Source organism: Nycticebus coucang, chromosome 8 (assembly GCF_027406575.1).
Source record: "Nycticebus coucang isolate mNycCou1 chromosome 8, mNycCou1.pri, whole genome shotgun sequence".
NCBI classification, from domain to species: Eukaryota; Metazoa; Chordata; class Mammalia; order Primates; family Lorisidae; genus Nycticebus; species Nycticebus coucang.
In genome coordinates, this window is record NC_069787.1 from 57,122,644 (window position 1) to 57,140,770 (window position 18,127).

At 36.4% G+C, this 18,127-nt stretch overlaps 1 protein-coding gene across 10 annotated transcripts in view; it reads right to left on the reverse strand.

The window, feature by feature from the left end:
• NEK11 (NIMA related kinase 11) overlaps positions 1–18,127 on the reverse strand; it is a 324,099-nt gene that overhangs the window by 304,670 nt on the left and 1,302 nt on the right. For 8 of the 10 annotated variants that reach the window (XM_053598484.1, XM_053598483.1, XM_053598487.1 and 5 more), the window contains exon 2: positions 16,366–16,632. The exons of 1 other annotated variant lie outside the window; for it this stretch is intronic. In XM_053598484.1, the coding sequence (XP_053454459.1) occupies positions 16,366–16,535 (170 nt within the window). In that variant the 5' untranslated portion in view covers positions 16,536–16,632. Of the gene's footprint in view, positions 1–16,365; positions 16,633–18,127 lie in introns of those variants that run through there. One more of the 10 variants, XM_053598491.1, reaches the window with a different exon arrangement.

Sequence of the window (18,127 nt, forward strand, 5' to 3'; positions counted from 1 at the left end):
TCCCCTCCTCGAGAACCGAGACTTTGTTGTGTTCACTGTCTAAAACAGTGCCTGACGTTATTGGCTATCTATCCTTTGACTAACAACTGAATGAAGACATTCACTTTGTAGACTATTTATAGTAAATGCTGCTTCTTAATTTTTCCTGACCGAATGACTCTACTGCATTAAGCACTTGGCTGATATAAACTGCATCTCTTTATTTTTTACTGCAGGACCTGAAGAGATAGGTCTTTAAATCAAAAGAGTGACTCCCCTCCTAACTGGGGAACAGGAAAACATCAAGGCTTTCCTGCCCTCAGGGATGCTGTATGGTCTGACCAGTTTACAACCTACTTTATGGGTCCAACAAACACTATCTGGGTGATGGGCACACTCATACTCTGACTCAAGCATTACAAAGGCAATTCATGTAAACAAAAACATTTGTATCCCCATAATGATTTGAAATAAAAAAAAAAGAAAGATATCAGCCTTGCCCAAGGCTAGTCCTTCTGCTGTGTCTGGAAAGAGAGGTGAAGCAAGCTCAGACTTGGATTCAGGAGGGAGGAGCCAAAGATTGGAAAAGCTGACCAACTGTACCTTTGAAGGATAACATCAACTGTGGTTTCACATCCTAAGATAGGCCCATCTAAGTTATAAAAATGCTCCCTGGGCCATTTTCAGCAACTCTATCTCCATTAGGTAAACTCACATGTCCTTCCCTGGAAAAGACTCCACTCCCTGCAGCTCCTCTAGATTTATAATCTACATCAAGACTTACCATAATAGTGGCCAAAAGGCCTCTTACTTAGTGCTGCGGTTATGAAGGGCTGCAAATATTGACTCTCGACAAGAGCCCTAAGCTAGGCTGTACTGTCACTAAGAAACACTGACAGCTCAGAAAGATGTTAACCATATAAACTTTAAATGTGCCTCTCCAACTATAATACACTAGAAATTAGAATTCACAATAATCCTATTATGAGTTATATAATCACTTTGTTCTGCACTGTGTGTTAAATGAAGTTAAAGGAAAAACACGATTCCCAGGGAGTTTAAAACATACCCCATAGTTTTGTTGCCCAGTTCTTACCTAGTTTAATAGATCTCAAAAGAATGTCTCAGATCCCTCTCAACTTCTAAGAGACCCTGATCTCTCTCATCCCACTCGCCCTTCTAATAGAGCTACTGACATTCACATCCTATTTTCATCCCAAATGTCAATTCCTGGAAGACAATGGCTCTGGCTCCCTCATTTCTGAGGTCCCACAGTCTCTTGGTTAGCCACTAGCAAGTTGTTTTTTGAATGACCTCAACTGTTTTTTCCACTGTCATAGACAATGGAAAGTTAAGTTTGTTTAAATGTATGGCTTTTTAAGAGAAAGCACATATACATAAAGTAGGAAACATCCATCTAATACATACACAGCAAGAAAAAACAAACCTATCTCATGCAGTTAAAATAGCTTGTGAAGATAAAAAGATTTCTCCAAATTTATTTCTCAGCCAACTTGTCCTTTTCCTAGGAAAAAATTTAAAAGGATGTTAATGACCTGTGGATGGTCTTTTATTAATTTAGCCAATGAAATTAAAGTATTAGTAGACTGCAATTAAATGAAGACTTTTTTTTTTTACCTTGAATTAATGCTGCTATTAGAAATACTGCTGTGTCTTAATAGTTGGTCTGCATGTTACATTACCACCATCTGCTGTTCATCATGATCAATTTTAAAATAGTGACTTTATTGTTATTTCTCTTACTGAATCTGTTGTAAATTTAAATATCACACATGCTTGTGACCACTAATTTCAACATGGTATCCTTGGTAGCCAACATGGGTAGTATTTCCAAATTTGTGTTCCTTGGTACACTAGTGCTAATAAGAGTGGCCTGGAAAAAAAGAAGGGAATTCAGTGATCAAACACATTTGGGAAATGCTGTTTTAGAGAGTTATAATTTAGCCCAGCAGATTTAAGGATATGAAGAATCCCTCAGTAAAGAAACTAATTTAACTCTGTAATCCAGCATTTCCCCAACTTAATCAAGGAATCCCTTTTTATGTATCACCTATTAATATCGTCCAAGACACCAGTGTTGGCACTGCTCTAGGGCTTAACGTTAGAGGACACTGGGCCTATTTTAAATACTCATAGCTCTGAATGTTTTACTATAACAAATGCCTACAAGAAAACTAGATAACTTTATATGATTTCTGCTTATAAGTTATTTGTCACTGCATTTACATATTTTCTTATATTATTTTCAGGAAATACAGGATGGCAAAATAACATTATTGTCAATATCGTTTCACAGCAAAGTTTTTTCAGAAAGGCCTCAGTAACAAGTTTCCAGCAGTGCTTCTCAAACATCTCCACCAAAATACCCCTACTAGCAAAGAATAAACTTAAACTCCTGGAAAAAGATTGACAAAAGCAGAAATCTCATGTTTTATCTTAAAAATGCAAAATCGGGCGGCGCCTGTGGCTCAGTGAGTAGGGCGCCGGCCCCATATGCCGAGGGTGGCGGGTTCAAACCCAGCCCCGGCCAAACCGCAACAAAAAAATAGCCGGGCGTTGTGGCGGGCGCCTGTAGTCCCAGCTGCTCGGGAGGCTGAGGCAAGAGAATCGCGTAGGCCCAAGATTGGAGGTTGCTGTGAGCCGTGTGACGCCACGGCACTCTACCCAGTGCAGGAGAGTAAGACTCTGTCTCTACAAAAAAAAAAAAAAATTTAAAACCCAAATGTACATCAACAGGAAAATGGTTAAATAAGTTATACTACGGCCACAACGTGTAAAACAATACAAAACTGTTTTACTTTTATTTTTTCAGATTAATATGAGGGTACAAACAATTAGGTTACATTGTTTGCATTTGTTAGGTAAAGTCCAAGTTGTCGTTGAGCCCTTCACCCCAGGGGGTGTGCTGTACACCCTCGCCTTGTGCCGATTAGGTGAGGGCACACCAATCCCCTTCTCCCCCCCCCCCCCCGCCACTTTACGTTTTTCTCTCATGTGAGTGTCTAGTTTTTCATCTACTAGTTTCATATCAGTATTGACTACATTGAATACTTGCTCTTCTATTCTTGTGACACTTCACGAAGGAGAATATTCTATATAAATCTGTTTTTACATAAGAATGGGAAGTTCTCTATATACTAACATGGAAAGATCTCCAAGACATTTTGACATATGAAAAAAGCAATAAACTGAAGTGCATAATCTGATACCTCTTATCAAAAAGTGGGAAAAATAAGAATCTATATTCTATTGCTTACATACACATAAAGCAACTCTGGAAAGATCCGTAGGAAGCTCTTAACAATGATTACTTTTTGGGACAGAGGATGAAGACTCAGAAAAGGGGGACAAGGATGAGAGGAGACTTTTAGCACTGTAATTTTTAAATACTGTTTTGAGCTATGTGAATTTATAACCTATTAAAAAATTACATTAAAAACACAAAAATCATGTATATTTTTACTCTGTAACATATTCATATTTGTCTTAAGATTTTAAAGAATTATGCATATATTTTCACATGAGTAAAACCAAATCCATATTTAAACTTCTTCTAATTGGTGGGTTACCTGAGACATCATATGTGGTCCAATAAGGTATGGTTAGGCCATTTGAAATTCACATCCTTCATTCCATTCGGGGAACCAACATCAATTTTTTTTTTTTTTTTTTTTTTGTAGAGACAGAGTCTCACTGTACCGCCCTCGGGTAGAGTGCCGTGGCGTCACACGGCTCACAGCAACCTCTAACTCTTAGGCTTACGCGATTCTCTTGCCTCAGCCTCCCAAGCAGCTGGGACTACAGGCGCCCGCCACAACGCCCGGCTATTTTTCTGTTGCGGTTTGGCCGGGGCTGGGTCCGAACCCGCCACCCTCGGCATATGGGGCTGGCGCCCTACTCACTGAGCCACAGGTGCCGCCCCCAACATCAATTTTTTAAAAAGCCTGAAATCTCTACTTAAAAATACCTATCCAACAGTTTTGAGTTTTCATTTACATACTAGGGTTATTTTTAGACATGGTAATGTTAACCCCAGTGTCTCAGGACTCTTCTTCTCAAAATTAGTATGAACTTACTTTGGAAGTAACCACAGAGAAAATGCCACAGCACTGAAATGGCAGTCCAGAATGTGGAGGGTAACTGAGTTATATGGCTACTCCTCAATGTCAGAGTGTCTGATGGAAAGCCAACTGTTTGGGAGGCATGAAACCCCAAAGGCAAACCTTCTGCTTTATAACCAGGATAACTGTTATCAAAACTCTCCAACTATCTTCTACACATTTTTTAAAGCTTGGTGATTATTTAAAAAAAATAAGCAATCTGGCTGAAGCCAAACACTTTTCTACTATATTTCCTGAATTTAAAAAATTGGGCTTCTTTTGATTATACTTTCATAACACTTTTACTAAAATGCCTTCTATAATATATGTGAGAAACATAGCATTTCCTTATGTGAAATGTATGATCCATAAGTAAGTAAAAGACAACTCCGACTCACACGTATTACTCTGATCGAACAAGCAAATGTAGTATGATCAGTGCCAATAAAATGTACTAGAAGTATTTGCATTTTAAGCCCAGAAAAGGTATTTTAAGGGCAAGTTTTATATCCTTGTGTACCTTCTAAGAGTAATTTAATGAACCAACAGTGCCATAAATGTCTTCTACATTCTCTCAAACTGAAATTTTGTTTATAGGTGTAAATGAGGCCAGAATTAAGACAGACAGCATGAGTAGATGAAGCCAGGCAGCACGAGCAGCAGGGAGTCATTTGTCACTGCTTTCTGTGATTCTGATTCCCTCTCAGAAGGCTGTTCTCTTGGAATCCCTTCAGGAGAAACAAATAGGTAGTGGAGACTGTGAGGACTTAAACTCTGCTGCAATTTCCTAATGATCTGTTGGATATTCATAAGTGACAGAATGATTCCACCTTTAGGTTTTACTTCAGTTGTAGTAATGAAGTATGAATAATTAATCACTAGGTAATGAATTATTCAGGTAGGCACACAGTTCCCAAGGAATCCTGGAGAGAGTCTGGTTAATGGCATAATAGGAGTCAGAAGCAGCTCCTGAGGGGACACTCCCACCTTAACCCCACGCTGCAGAGGCAGGGGTCATTAGTGCCTCTCAGTGTGGGCTTTTCAACAAGGTGCCATATTCATGCCATTTGAATTTTTACAAAGTACTTCTAGTGCCTGTTCAAGTGTGGCCATAAAATACTGAACCCTGGCCTCTTCGTTCATCAAGCCAGGATATTTATTACAAACTGAGAACAATTTTGGTGCTAAAACTACTGTTGAACTGAAAATTTGTCAAATCAAGACGCACACACATACACACAAACATGTATGTATACATGTGTACATATATGTATGTGTGTATACATATGCACAGAGTTTTTATGATTATGCAAGCTAGCAAAATAATACCAAAATAAGCTCTACTTGGGAAAATTATCCACCGTTCTCATTTTTCAAAACCTTTTATATATATACTTACCTCTTATTAGTTCAATACTCAATTCCTTTAAAGATAGTGAGGCTTACTTAAAATTCAATTTCAGATGTGTCAAGTTCAACTCATATTGAACATCCAAATGCTTCACTTCCTAAGTAAACCACGGTGCAAATCACATCTGTCATTGATCCTTCTTATAACTTTCATTTTTAAAACAATTCTAAAAATAATATAAACTACTTATTAGAACTCAATAATCACTGCACTGAATTATCTTTAAAATGGCAACATAAATTAAAAGCAACTTATCACCAAATTGCAAATCCAATATCATAAAAAGAGGATTGGCTAATCTTGTCCTGCAACCCACAGTTATGTGCATTTGTATGAGGCCCATGAGATGAAACTCATAGAAGACAGGAAATGAAAGGCTACTGGACCACAAATCTTCCTTAGATTCCCATTGAAATAAAGTAGGTAAAGTTAAGTGATTAGGTTTTAAAGGGTATCTCCAAATTCAAACTAGTAGGCAAGAGGAAACATCAACCAAACTTGAATTAAATTACTAAGATACTACTGTATATGAAAGAGGTTCAGAAAATTGACATCCAAACACATTTGGATTCAATATTCCAAATTTCACTCTTAGAAAGTTGAAAACCTAGTACCTAGGACAAGATTATCAACTACATTTTGACTTTCCTTTTTCACTTGCTCAATAAAGGTCATAAAAATTTTTATTCTCTGAACTAAAAATAATAAGGTTGATGGGTATGAACCCAATATTAAAAAGAAATACTCAGCTTAAACTATCAAATTTCACAATGATTAACATTAACAGCTATAACTACACCCCATTTATAATCTTAATGGTTTTCCTATATCATGCCATAGAGTCTGCATTTCCTAAATACAATTATTAATGTTTAATTGACATATAATATACTGTACCTATTTTAAATGTATAATTTGATAGATTTTGATAGATGTATATGCCCATTGCACCATTTCTGCAATCAAGCTAATGAGCAGTATCCATCATTCCCAAATGTTTTCTCATGCCCAGGGTTTGCTTTTTTTTAATAACTAAAACTTTGGGTGGGTTTTTCACATAACTACCTAAATGCAGTACTGTTGTACTAATAAGTATGTTCTGTAGCATGCCAAAAGTTCAGAATTATTCTTTCATACTTCTGAGTATCAGGTAATTGGGCCTATGAAAGCAGCTAAGAAACAAAAAGTGACATTATTCCTGTTAAACCATGGAATGGAAATTCAATTTCACAATATTTTAAAACAATGAAGGTCACATAATGTTAGCTGCTTATTTTTAATACTACATAAATTTACTTTTACAATGTATACTTAGTGGAGTACACAGCCACTTTTAGAATTCTGACGTCAACAATGTCTATTTCCCACAAAAATATAAATTTATAAATCAATCTTTCCAAAACTAAGTTTAGGAATAGTTGACCAAGAAACTACTAGTAACATGGGGCGGGGGGGGAGGGAGCATTATCTTTTTCTCTTGACTTTTAAGTCATGTGCATTATTCTAAGTCCACTATTTAGACATAGATGTCATGGCAATTAAACTTTTCCCCCACAAAAATCACCTCAAGAGTAATAAATTGAGCCAGAAAGTAATTTTAATCTGAGAAATTTCTCCCCTCATCTCTTTGAAGTCATATATATGTTTCTCATTCCAAGGTATTTAAAGCTGGATGAAATAACAATTAAAATTTCCAGTCCAAAATAGGTTTAAGGTTGGGTGCTGGCCAAAATTGTCCATACCTACTCTCCAGATCTATGCATGTGTCAAAAAAGCATCCAGTTCAGTCCTTTAGAAGAAAATGAGTAAAAAAGATGCCTGCCTACATTACTCCTGCTAGAGTAAGATGGTAAAAGTAAATCTCCTGCTGTCGCTCAGGCAAAGTGCTGGGCTGCTGTATACACCAAAAATTATTGAGCTTGCTTTATGGTCAGGAAACTAAGGTTACTTAATACTCTGATATTCATCAACCACTAAAAATATTGGATTTGGTACTGAGGTTCTTCTGGACCCTATTAAAAATCAGCTCAGTCTTTACTGTGATGCATCTCACTGAAAAAAGTCCTTTCTTGGTGAAAAAAAAATAAAACCCTCAAATGAGACTCTCCTAATAAAGTTTTGCTCTTGCATATTTTGTATGCATCCTATAGTATTTTTCATTTATGAAATAAATGAGACAAAATAAAATATTAAAATAATAGGCTTAACATACAAACCTTGCACTTTTTAAGTTTGGGGTAGTCAACAATGACGATATAAAGGAACCAGCATATCCAATTACATTTATTATTATTACTTACTAAAACAGTTTAGATATCTTCATCTCATACATTTCAATGAAGAATACCATTCCATATTATGTGGGGTATTATTGAGTATTAGGAAAACCATTAGCTTCCCTGTTCACAAATCCACCAAAACAATTACATTGGAGGAGAAGGGTAGGGTAAAAAAGAAATGTAAACAGCCAGTCTGTAAATCTGCAAACCTAATAATCATACTACAATAATGTGAATACACTCTTTTACTGTCAATATGAATATATCGGTAGTATTTTAAACAAATTACCTTGTTTTTTCTCAAACAATAAATGTTACAACAAACAGACATTTTTTAAAAAAGTATTTTTGCGTGTTGTTGTCTTCTTCCTAAATATTTCTGATTTAAACTTCGAAAAAGGCTTTTTTGGCTCCCTGCCCAAGCCAAAAAGGAACTGAGGGTTTCCCTACATCCTACTCATCCTAAAATATTTTATTTATTAGTCATTTCTCATCTATAAATATTAAAACCATACAAAAAGCATGTTGCTTCTTTAAGGCTTACACATGCAGCAAAGAGGCCTCAGGAAGATAATTTACCTCAGAATGTTGCTTCATTACTACGAATGAAATAAACGAAATAAATCAAAGTAACTGCATGCGCAGCGTTTTCTTCTCTTTTTTTCACTCCCATTTCCTAAACCTTAAATGTAATATGTAAGATGGCCAGAAGCTCTGAGACTAGACCTTATCAGGCAGAGACCTGACAAAGTCTAAAATGAAGTCCAAGTTCAAATTTACCCTTTCTAGAGGGGCCTAAGCACAAGATCTCCCACAACCTGAACTATTTTAAAACAGATTTTAACATGCTTTAATATGATACTATCTCCTAAAATATAAACTTGATGATTAAAAAAATGCCGATATGAAAAACTGTAGAAAACTGTGTTTTGAAGTCTCACAGGGCAAAATGGAAAGAAACCATCAGTTTCCTCCAAATTGCTTTCATAACTCTCCACTGCATAAACCATTGAATCCCATTAAGTTAACTCAGCCACTCAATAACCTGATTCTCCCTTCCTAGATAACCACTGGAAAGAATCCCTGGTCATAATATAATAATAATAGCTTTAATAAGAATACATTGAATGAGCTCAAAATCTACTGATGCTTTATTTAAAATGACTCAAAAACTGAAAGTAAAGATAGATTACTAAAGATCATAAAGTAAAAGAAGATTGAATGAGTCAGACAGAAAACCCATAAGTAAATCTTAGTAGGTAAGATAAATAAACAGTAGCTTTGCTGAAGACTATTAGCTATTAAGTAGCAGGAATTAAGGTCATAACCTAAATTATTGAAAGTGCACTTCTAGTATTATAAAACCATGCATTTTGGGAAGAAGTATTACTCATTTTAATTATTTTGACACTGTTAGGGTACAAAAATCAATTTATTAATCCTCTAAGGAGAAATATTATTCTATTTTTTAAAGAAATAGTGAAAACACATACAGAAAAGGAAGTTTTTTTGTTCAGTCTTTATAATATGAAAACCAAACTCTTCATTTCTCAATGTCTCAGAAATTAACTTGAAAATGGACGAAGTCCTCTTTTGTAATTACAATTGAGCTTCTCAGCAAATGTGGCCATAATTCATAACTGACCCAAAAATGCTTTAATTGAATAACACAGAATGCCTGTCACTTCTCAGTGACTAAAGTTTGATTCATCATTAGTTTCCTAGTTATGCTACGGACAGAAAGGATATGCTGAAACAATTACTATATAAAATCTCTGAGGATGCTAAAAGGCTCATTTAATAGTCTTCTACTTCAAAGAGGATACCAGGACAGAGATACCCAACAAAAGGCAGCCAAATGATATTAAAGCCATATGGTAGACAATGATGCGGGCATTTAAAATGATACTTATGAGTATTTACAAACACAGGAAAATATAAATGCTTACATTTTAGTGCTAAAAATGGATATGAAATTACATATACACTGAACCTCTATTCCATTTTAGGGCCTTCCACATTGAAGGGAACTGTCCTCTTACCTGTTTGCCTCGTTCATTGGTCCTCAAAGCAAGCAGCAACAGCTTTTAGAAATGCAAATTCTCATCCCTCTCACCTGCTGAGGGTAGGGAGAGGCAGTAGGGGGGAAGCCCAACAATCTGTGGTTTAATTAAAGCCCTTGGGATAATTCTGATGCCCCCAAAGTGTGAAATCACCAGCTACTTCTTAATTATTCTTCAGGTCTTGCCTCATCCAGCCTCACCCTGCAACCATAGATGAGTCTATTGTGCCTCAGAGGAACTTAGACTTTTCTTTCACAATAGTTATCACTGCTATAATGATTTATTTTTATGATTATATAATAATAATTTTATTTTTTTTTGCAATTTTTTGGCCAGGGCTGGGTTTGAACCCGCCACCTCCAGTATATGGAGCTGGCGCCCTACTCCTTTGAGCCACAGGCACTGCCCTATAATTAATATTTGTATCCCCCACAAGATTAGAAATTCTCAAGTCCAGCTACACATTCAAATCACTTGCAAGCTCTCAAAAATTCAGATGCTTGGGCCGCACCCCAGGTCAAACAAAATTCATTAAAGTACAAGACTCAAGCATCTGTGTTTTATAAATATAGTAGAACTTCTGTCAGTTGACAAAAGTAGAACTTTTGTCAGTTAACAAACTAGTGAGTATACAGAAGTGGTCAATATAAGGAACTAGGCCTACTATAATGATATTTACATGTGGTGCATATCCAGTTGATGACAATCAGGTCAACTATGGAGCTTCTACTCTATTGTGATTCCACTGTTCAGCCAAGGTTAAGAACCAGACTCAAGCTCCTTGAAAAGCAGGTGACCAGTAAATAGTGACTAGTTTTTGTTAAATGAATATGTGGGGGGTTGTACTTTCTTTATCTTCTGGGGTTTTTGTTTTGTTTTCAATCTTGCACATGGTACAAAATTCCAAATGCAAAAAAGGGGTTCAGTGGAAAGTAAGCCTCCTATTCCCCATCTTCGAGGCAACCACTGCAATCAATACCATGTGTTTCTTTAAAAGATGGAACGTTTGTCAATGCATACAGAAAAAACAAGAAATTGGGTAGCAAAATTATTAATGATTTTTCTGCTTATTTTGCATACCTGTACTTTTGGTAAGATGCATACACATTTCTTTCACTGTCTGGTAAGAAGACATCCCAAAGATAACTATAAGTGTGCATACACAGCTATTCAGTACATAAAGACAATGGGTCTGAGGCTCTCAGAAAATGATCACTTGGAATGACCTTTGTTATAAGAGACTGTTTACCTGGTTTGAGCACGTAATTGTTCAATTATTTCACCTGCTTTGTTTTATTATATTTTTACTTTTTTTTTTTTTTTAGTCTCACTTGGTCACCTGGGTAGAGTGCCATGGCATCATAGCTCACAGCAACCTCAAACTCTTGGGCTCAAGCAATCCTCTTGTCTCACCCTCCCGAGTAGCTGGAAGTATAGGCACCTATCACTATGCCTGGCTAGTTTACTCAATTTTTAGTAGAGACCAGGTCTTGCTCTTGCTCAGGCTGCTCTTGAACTTGTGAACTCAAGCAATTTACCTGCCTTGGCCTCCTGAAGGGCTAAGATTACAGGTGTGAACCACCAAGCCCAGCCAATTATATTTTTACTTCTGATTAGAAATTCAGCTTCAGGGCAGCACCTGGGGCTCAGTGAGTAGGGCGCCGACCCCATATACCCAGGGTAGCGGGTTCAAACCCGGCCCCGGTCAAACTGCAACAAAAAAATAGCCCGGTGTTGTGGTGGGCGCCTGTGTCCCAGCTACTGAGGAGGCTAAGGCAAGAGAATCGCCTAAGCCCAAGAGCTGGAGGTTGCTGTGAGCTGTGACGGCACAGCACTCTACCAAGGCAATAAAGTGAGACTCTGTCTCTACAAAAAAAAAAAAAAAGAATTCAGCTTCAGAACTTCCACCAAAAATGGTAGAATGTTCACAAAAGGAGGTACTGTTCATTCTAAGTCCCAAATTAAGAAGTCGCATCATGGTTTATACATCTATCTTGTCTGGACTTAGTGAGCATAAGCTCCTCACTAAGACTGACCATCTCTGAGTATATTAACATGAAAAGCTGGGGCCTAGATCTCACTCATTGTGGAGTCTCAGCTATGGTTCTTGCCTTTCAAAGACTTTAACCCCCTTTGACTCCATGTCAGTTGGTGATTTTATCTCAATACAACACTTTGAAATTAGGACTATAAAGTCTGAGATGCCCTTAGGAGAGACTGGGGTACAGATCAGCTATTTAGTTTTACAACAATGGACCTAGATTTGGGGGGGCGGGGGGGTTGTAATTGCCCTTTTATGATTCCCTACCTCTTCTACTCACAAGGCATAAGACCCTTCCCCTCTGTTGTCAGTGTAGCTATTTCTAGTAATAATTCTTGGCCCCTCTCTCCTCCATTTTATTCCCATGGTTGGTGGGAAATCAGCTTCCTATGGCTTTAATACAGACTCTAGAGTTCTCTGAGAAGGCAAGGGCCTAGGCCTTCATGCATGAACATGAGGACATTTCTTTAAGGACTTGGAGATATTCCCTATTTAACTCTTGATCGTCATCTCATGTTGTTGACATACAAGATGAGGAAAAAATGTCCTCTGGGGAAATAAAGCACTTCCATGTTTATCATGTTGACCACATTGAGGAAAAAGCTGAGGTGTAGGATCAAGTTGAGGGCGATTATGTTTTGATACTTACATGAACAGGATCAAGGGGAAAATTTTAAAGCTCTTACATAACACACAGAAACTAGTAAGATAATAACTATATTTAGACAAAAAAAAAGTTAGGCAGTGGACACACCAACATCCCTAAGTGTAACCTGCTATACAGATACTTAAGCATTGTCTTAAATATTGTTTGCTAGCCATTTTAGATACGTTAATTCTGTCTGTCTTTTAGACTGGAAGCTCTTAAGAGCCAAGCCTTATCTTCTATTGCTTCAGTTTCCTCTTTGGTGCTGAGTCCAAAACAAATATTTAAATTTTATTTAATATTTAATAGCTGAAAGACTAAAACAGACTACAGCAGAAAATCAACCTCCCATAGTAAGGTCACTGTGTCTTAAATGAGATGAAATCTTTTTAAAAAAATTATTATAACCAGTATTGTATTTTGACAGGATGAAGACTGAAATTCATTGCAGCCGCAATCATGATTAATTACAAGTTTAATCACATAGCATTTTCTAATAAGCCCACTTCCTTATTATCTCTTTTCTATTAAATTACATGAACTATGCTAAGGATATAAGTAACTTTTTGGCTTATCAAAAAAGAAGAGGAAGAAGATACTGTGGCAGCTTAAAAATATGTAAAATAAAATGAACAAAAACTACTAGAACAATTTTTTAGGAATATAACAATATAATTACATCCATTAGATGAGAGTATACATAAGGATGAAAGAAAATATTCTCAAATAATGTTTTATAAATTTCATGACACATAATAAAGGAAAAAACTCTATCGCATTCACTAATTTTATTTTACTGTGATAACTAAAAAGGAATACAAAATATATACATCAAAAAGAAAACTCTCTCCAAACATGCATAAATCAAGTGTGATGCATGTAGCTTTTATTTTAATCCCATAGTTAACTCACAAAGTCAATAAAAATGTAATGTCGTATTTACAATGCAATTAAAATTCACACTATATGCAAAACGTTAATGGTACAGTGATGCCCCCAAGTGGCATAAAGATAAATTACAATACTCTGATGGAAAAGTTAGAAGCACTACCTACATATAGCTTTTCTGTTTTGCAGAGTTTTTTGATTAAATCTAGAACTGTATATTATTTAGGAACTAGTGTCTTTCATAGGAACCAGTGTCCTACAGACCAGCCCAGACTTAAGTTCTACCCAAGACACTCCTCTAACACTGACACTGAGGGATAGTCCAATATACAAAGGTATGATACACCTTCCTTATGATGTTAAAAAGTTAGAGGTGTGTCTGCAAAACAACAAAGGGAGTTATTATTAAGAAAATATCATTCACAGCATTATATCTCTCTAGAAAGTATTCATCTGCTATCCACATTAACCAATTCCCCGCTTGTAGTCCAGTTTGTAACACAGAATTTAAAACCTTACTTAACTAAAATTTCTTGAACAATAGGTGGTGTTAATAATGTGCTTTGCACACAAACTAAAGGTTCAATTGCCAGCACTCTGGGGATGGGGGAATCTTGAAAAACATTGTGTTTAGAATTTAGTTTCCTGCCTCTATACATGAGTTAAACCTACTAACTACAGATGAGTCGTTATCTTACACAGCTAAAAGGCTGACATTCTGATGACCAATTTCTTGTGAACAACCACAAAGATGTAAAAGAAGGTCTAGATTTGACCTTCTGATGCCAAATGATTTGCCCATCATCCTCACCATTGGATTCATCCCACAAAACTAGGCTCTGCCTGCCATCTTTAGCTCTATATTTATGTGTTTGAAAATTAGTTCAGAACAAGAAAAGTCACTAACAAATTGATTAACAATCAGCCCCAACCCTCTCTCTCCATTCTCATTCATTCTCTATCCCCCACACATTCTCTTTCTCCACTCACCTATTATCTCAAGTCTGATACTTTAAAGTTTGATCTTTATACACCTTATTTCATATCCTCTTAAGTTACTTTTTAGTCCTTCTGTGAATACTCTTAAATTTCTTCATATTCCTCTTCAGTTGAAGATACTAAAATTGGATATAGTCCCTACTATAGCTTTTACAAGTCCTGGGTCAGATTTAAGTCTTATTCTCAACATTTCCATAAAGGTTCTGTAGTAATTATCATAAATTTATTGTCCTAAGTGGCTAGAAAAGCACCTCTAGGATTTAAGGGAAAAACTCCTTTTAAGTAGGAGCCATAAGGACACTAGAGAAATGCCAGCTTGTTGACCATTCTTCACATCTGAATTGACTTAAATCTGTGAATTCTGGATAATTACAATTTTTAAAAATTCTTGGTTGATTTTAAAAATAAAATAGTAACATTAGTAAGGTTTATCTTTGTCATTCCTAAGATATATGAAGAAGTAGAAAAGGGTTTATCACCCTAATAACTGCCATGTAAGTTATATTTAACGTATGCTAGTTGTGAGCCCAGGGCCTCCTGTAACATATATAACTCATATGTCTCTTGATTTATCTTGACCTAATAAAACACTGTGGCTTCAACTGGAAAAAAGTTTCTAGTGTGGCAGTCAATGTGTTACATATCCAATGGCCATAGCTGGGAGAATTTAGAGTAGGCTGAAAAACCTTTGAATAAAACAATAGATTGTGGGATGAAAATTTTGTCTTCTGGGATTAAAGGCCAATTTCTAGAGCCATTCTTCCTTCTGCTTTCTCTACTATATTTCTGATGTTTAAGTTTCTTATCCTAACTTCAGTTCCAACTACCTTTTTATGCAGTAGGTTCACAAACCTTTAAGCCAAATATGAAGGTTTATCTTTACCTGTAGAGAAGCACTGTCCAATGGTATTAAGAGTTTTTCTTCTACCCTGTTTCCCCAAAAATAAGACAGTATCTTATTTGGGAGCACACTGAGAGACAGTGTGCTCCCAAAGATGCACTAGGTCTTATTTTCAGGGGACATCTTATCTTTCCTGTAAGTAGGTCTTATTTTCGGGGAAACGGGGTACTATGAACATTTATAGGGTCCTATCAAGATCAAAGGAATGGAGGTGATGGCTCATGCCCATAGCTCAGTGGTTATGGCACTGGCCACATACCCTGGAGCTGGCGGGTTCCAACCCAGCCCAGGCCTGCTAAAAACAATAGCAACAACAACAACAAAAATAGCCAGGTGTTATGGTGGGCCTGTAGTCCCAAGCTACTTCGGAGGCTGAGGCAAGAGAATTACTTAAGCCCAAGAGTTTGAGGTTGCTGTGAGCTGTGATGCCACAGTACTCTACTGAGGGCAAAATAGTAAGACTCTATATCCAAAAACAAACAAAAAAAAAGAACGGAGGTGAATAAGGGTGTCATCAACATAAGCTGGTTTTAAAAGGCAGCCTCCAATTGTCTTAAATACCTAATTTGAGGGCTTTCTGACTGATTTTGAAAATCTTCTTCACAGAAAGCCAAAAAAAAAAAAAAACCAAAAACTAATACCATATTTCTTTTGGTATACTCTATTCATCTCAAATGTGAATTCCTGATTATTTGCATTCTATAACATTTTTTTAAATGCAGTCATAATGAACAATTCTTATCCTCAACATTCAAGAGGTTCTAATCAAGTGGAAGCAATGTTGTAAAGGAGACTGTGGTATGCAGAAAAATCCTATATTTACATATCTACCCCATACTCTTCTAGGTAATTTGGATCCTTTACTGACCTGCTGAAATGCCATTAAAAATCTCATCTGAGGAGATCAGTCAAGGAACCTTCCTGTCCATACTAAATTCTTGCTTTAATGCAAAGAACAAGTAGACATTACTCCAGGTTCTTAATTAGCTAAGAGCTGTACAGCCAATTCAAGATTTGTATGAAGTATTTTTACTTACAGTTTCTCTCCTTGTTTGGCTTTCTTGTCTAAAACCAGATAGACAGTTCCAAAACTTCCACTGCCAAGTTTCTGTTGAAGCACATATCTTCTTGCTATCAAGCTCTCTGGATAATTGGAAATGAGTGTTGATCCATTCACACACTTAGCAGCCTCTTGGAATTTCAGCATTGCTCCAGACAAGAAAGAACTGATTTATTCATTCATGGAAACTTACTACTCATTTCTAAGAGATGGTCAAATTCATCCAAGTAGCGCTGGTCAATGCCTTAAAGATGAAAAGTCCAAAGATCAGGTCTAAAGGAAGCTTGCTAAATTATTCCCAAGAAAAAGCCTAAGTTTTAGACAATAACATCTGGAACTCGATCAGCACACTGAGTGAATCCATATTACTTAAAAACTTGAGAGAAAAATGTTAAAAGATAGAGATACTACAAATTCCAGTAGAAGGCAATCTTCTATAGGAGAAGCCTCCTTTTGCATGTTGAAATTTAACAGAAGTGAATTACCACCAGTTTTCCACAAACTTCTGGTATGTATATCTGTTTTACAATCAACAATCTGTTCATTTGTTTAAGATTTATACTCCCCACCTACTTTAAAAACTCCAAATATAAGAACATTATCACTTTCTTAAATCTTTACATTTGCATCGACATTTTTGTAAGGTTCTCTTCCTACCTTATGGCTGTTTTGGTTTACAAATAGTGAGTTAGGATAAACCAGAAATTAGCATGATCCTGTGTCCTTTAGATTTTTTTTCTGCAGACTTTACACCCCAGTTTTTGCATTTATTGTAATAAATGTAAGGAAGGATTCAGAGTGAATTTTCCCTAAAACTAATTCTGATCTAGTTTTGTAAGTTTCTAGTATACACACTGTATATAAAGTAATCTTCCTGGATTAGAAACAGTATTACAAATTTGATTCCAATCTACAACTATACTTTAATATTCATGAAATAAATGTGTTACAGGTAAATCTTTAATTTTTCAAGGAGCTATGAGAGGTATGGCATAGTGTGAAAAGCATAACTGGGCCAGGAAGGGTGGCTCATTCCTATAATTCTAACACTTTTGGAAGCCAAGGGGGGAGGACTGCTTTAGGGCAGGAGTTCCGGACTAGCTTGGGCAGTGCATCAAGACCCTGTTTCTACTAAAAAAAAAAAAATTATCCAGGTGTAGTGGCATACACCTGTAGTCCCAGCTACTCAGGAGGATCACTTGAGCCCAGGAGTTTGATGTCACAGTGTGCTATGATTGGGCCGTTGCACTCTACCCCGTTTTATATGAGTAGGTACATGGTACGATCATCATTTTCATTTCATTAAAATGTTAAATGTTTTGTTAGTTATGAAAAGTGTTTTGGTTTAAGTTTATGTGAATATGTGATTTCAAGTTGAAGACTGTATGTGCCTTGGAGTCAGGTTTTCATATTCGACAATTCCAGAGCTAACAGACAAAAACCTGTTGTTTATAATGATGGCCAATGGGCTTTAAATGGTGGTGTTAATTAAACACAAAACCCACCAGGACAATTAACCACAAAACCACCACAAAAATCCTCAAAATAGAACAGAAGTAAGTGCCCATTTATAACATGTTTCTTCTTGAAGTATATTTACCACTTGTTACACCTGATGCCAGTGAGATTCATAACTATTTTCCACCCAAAGAAATGTTAGTGAAACACACAGCAGACCTTTAAATGTACCTTGTGTTTGCTTCCTTCACTGGCGTAACAGTGATGCTTTCTGGCCAAAC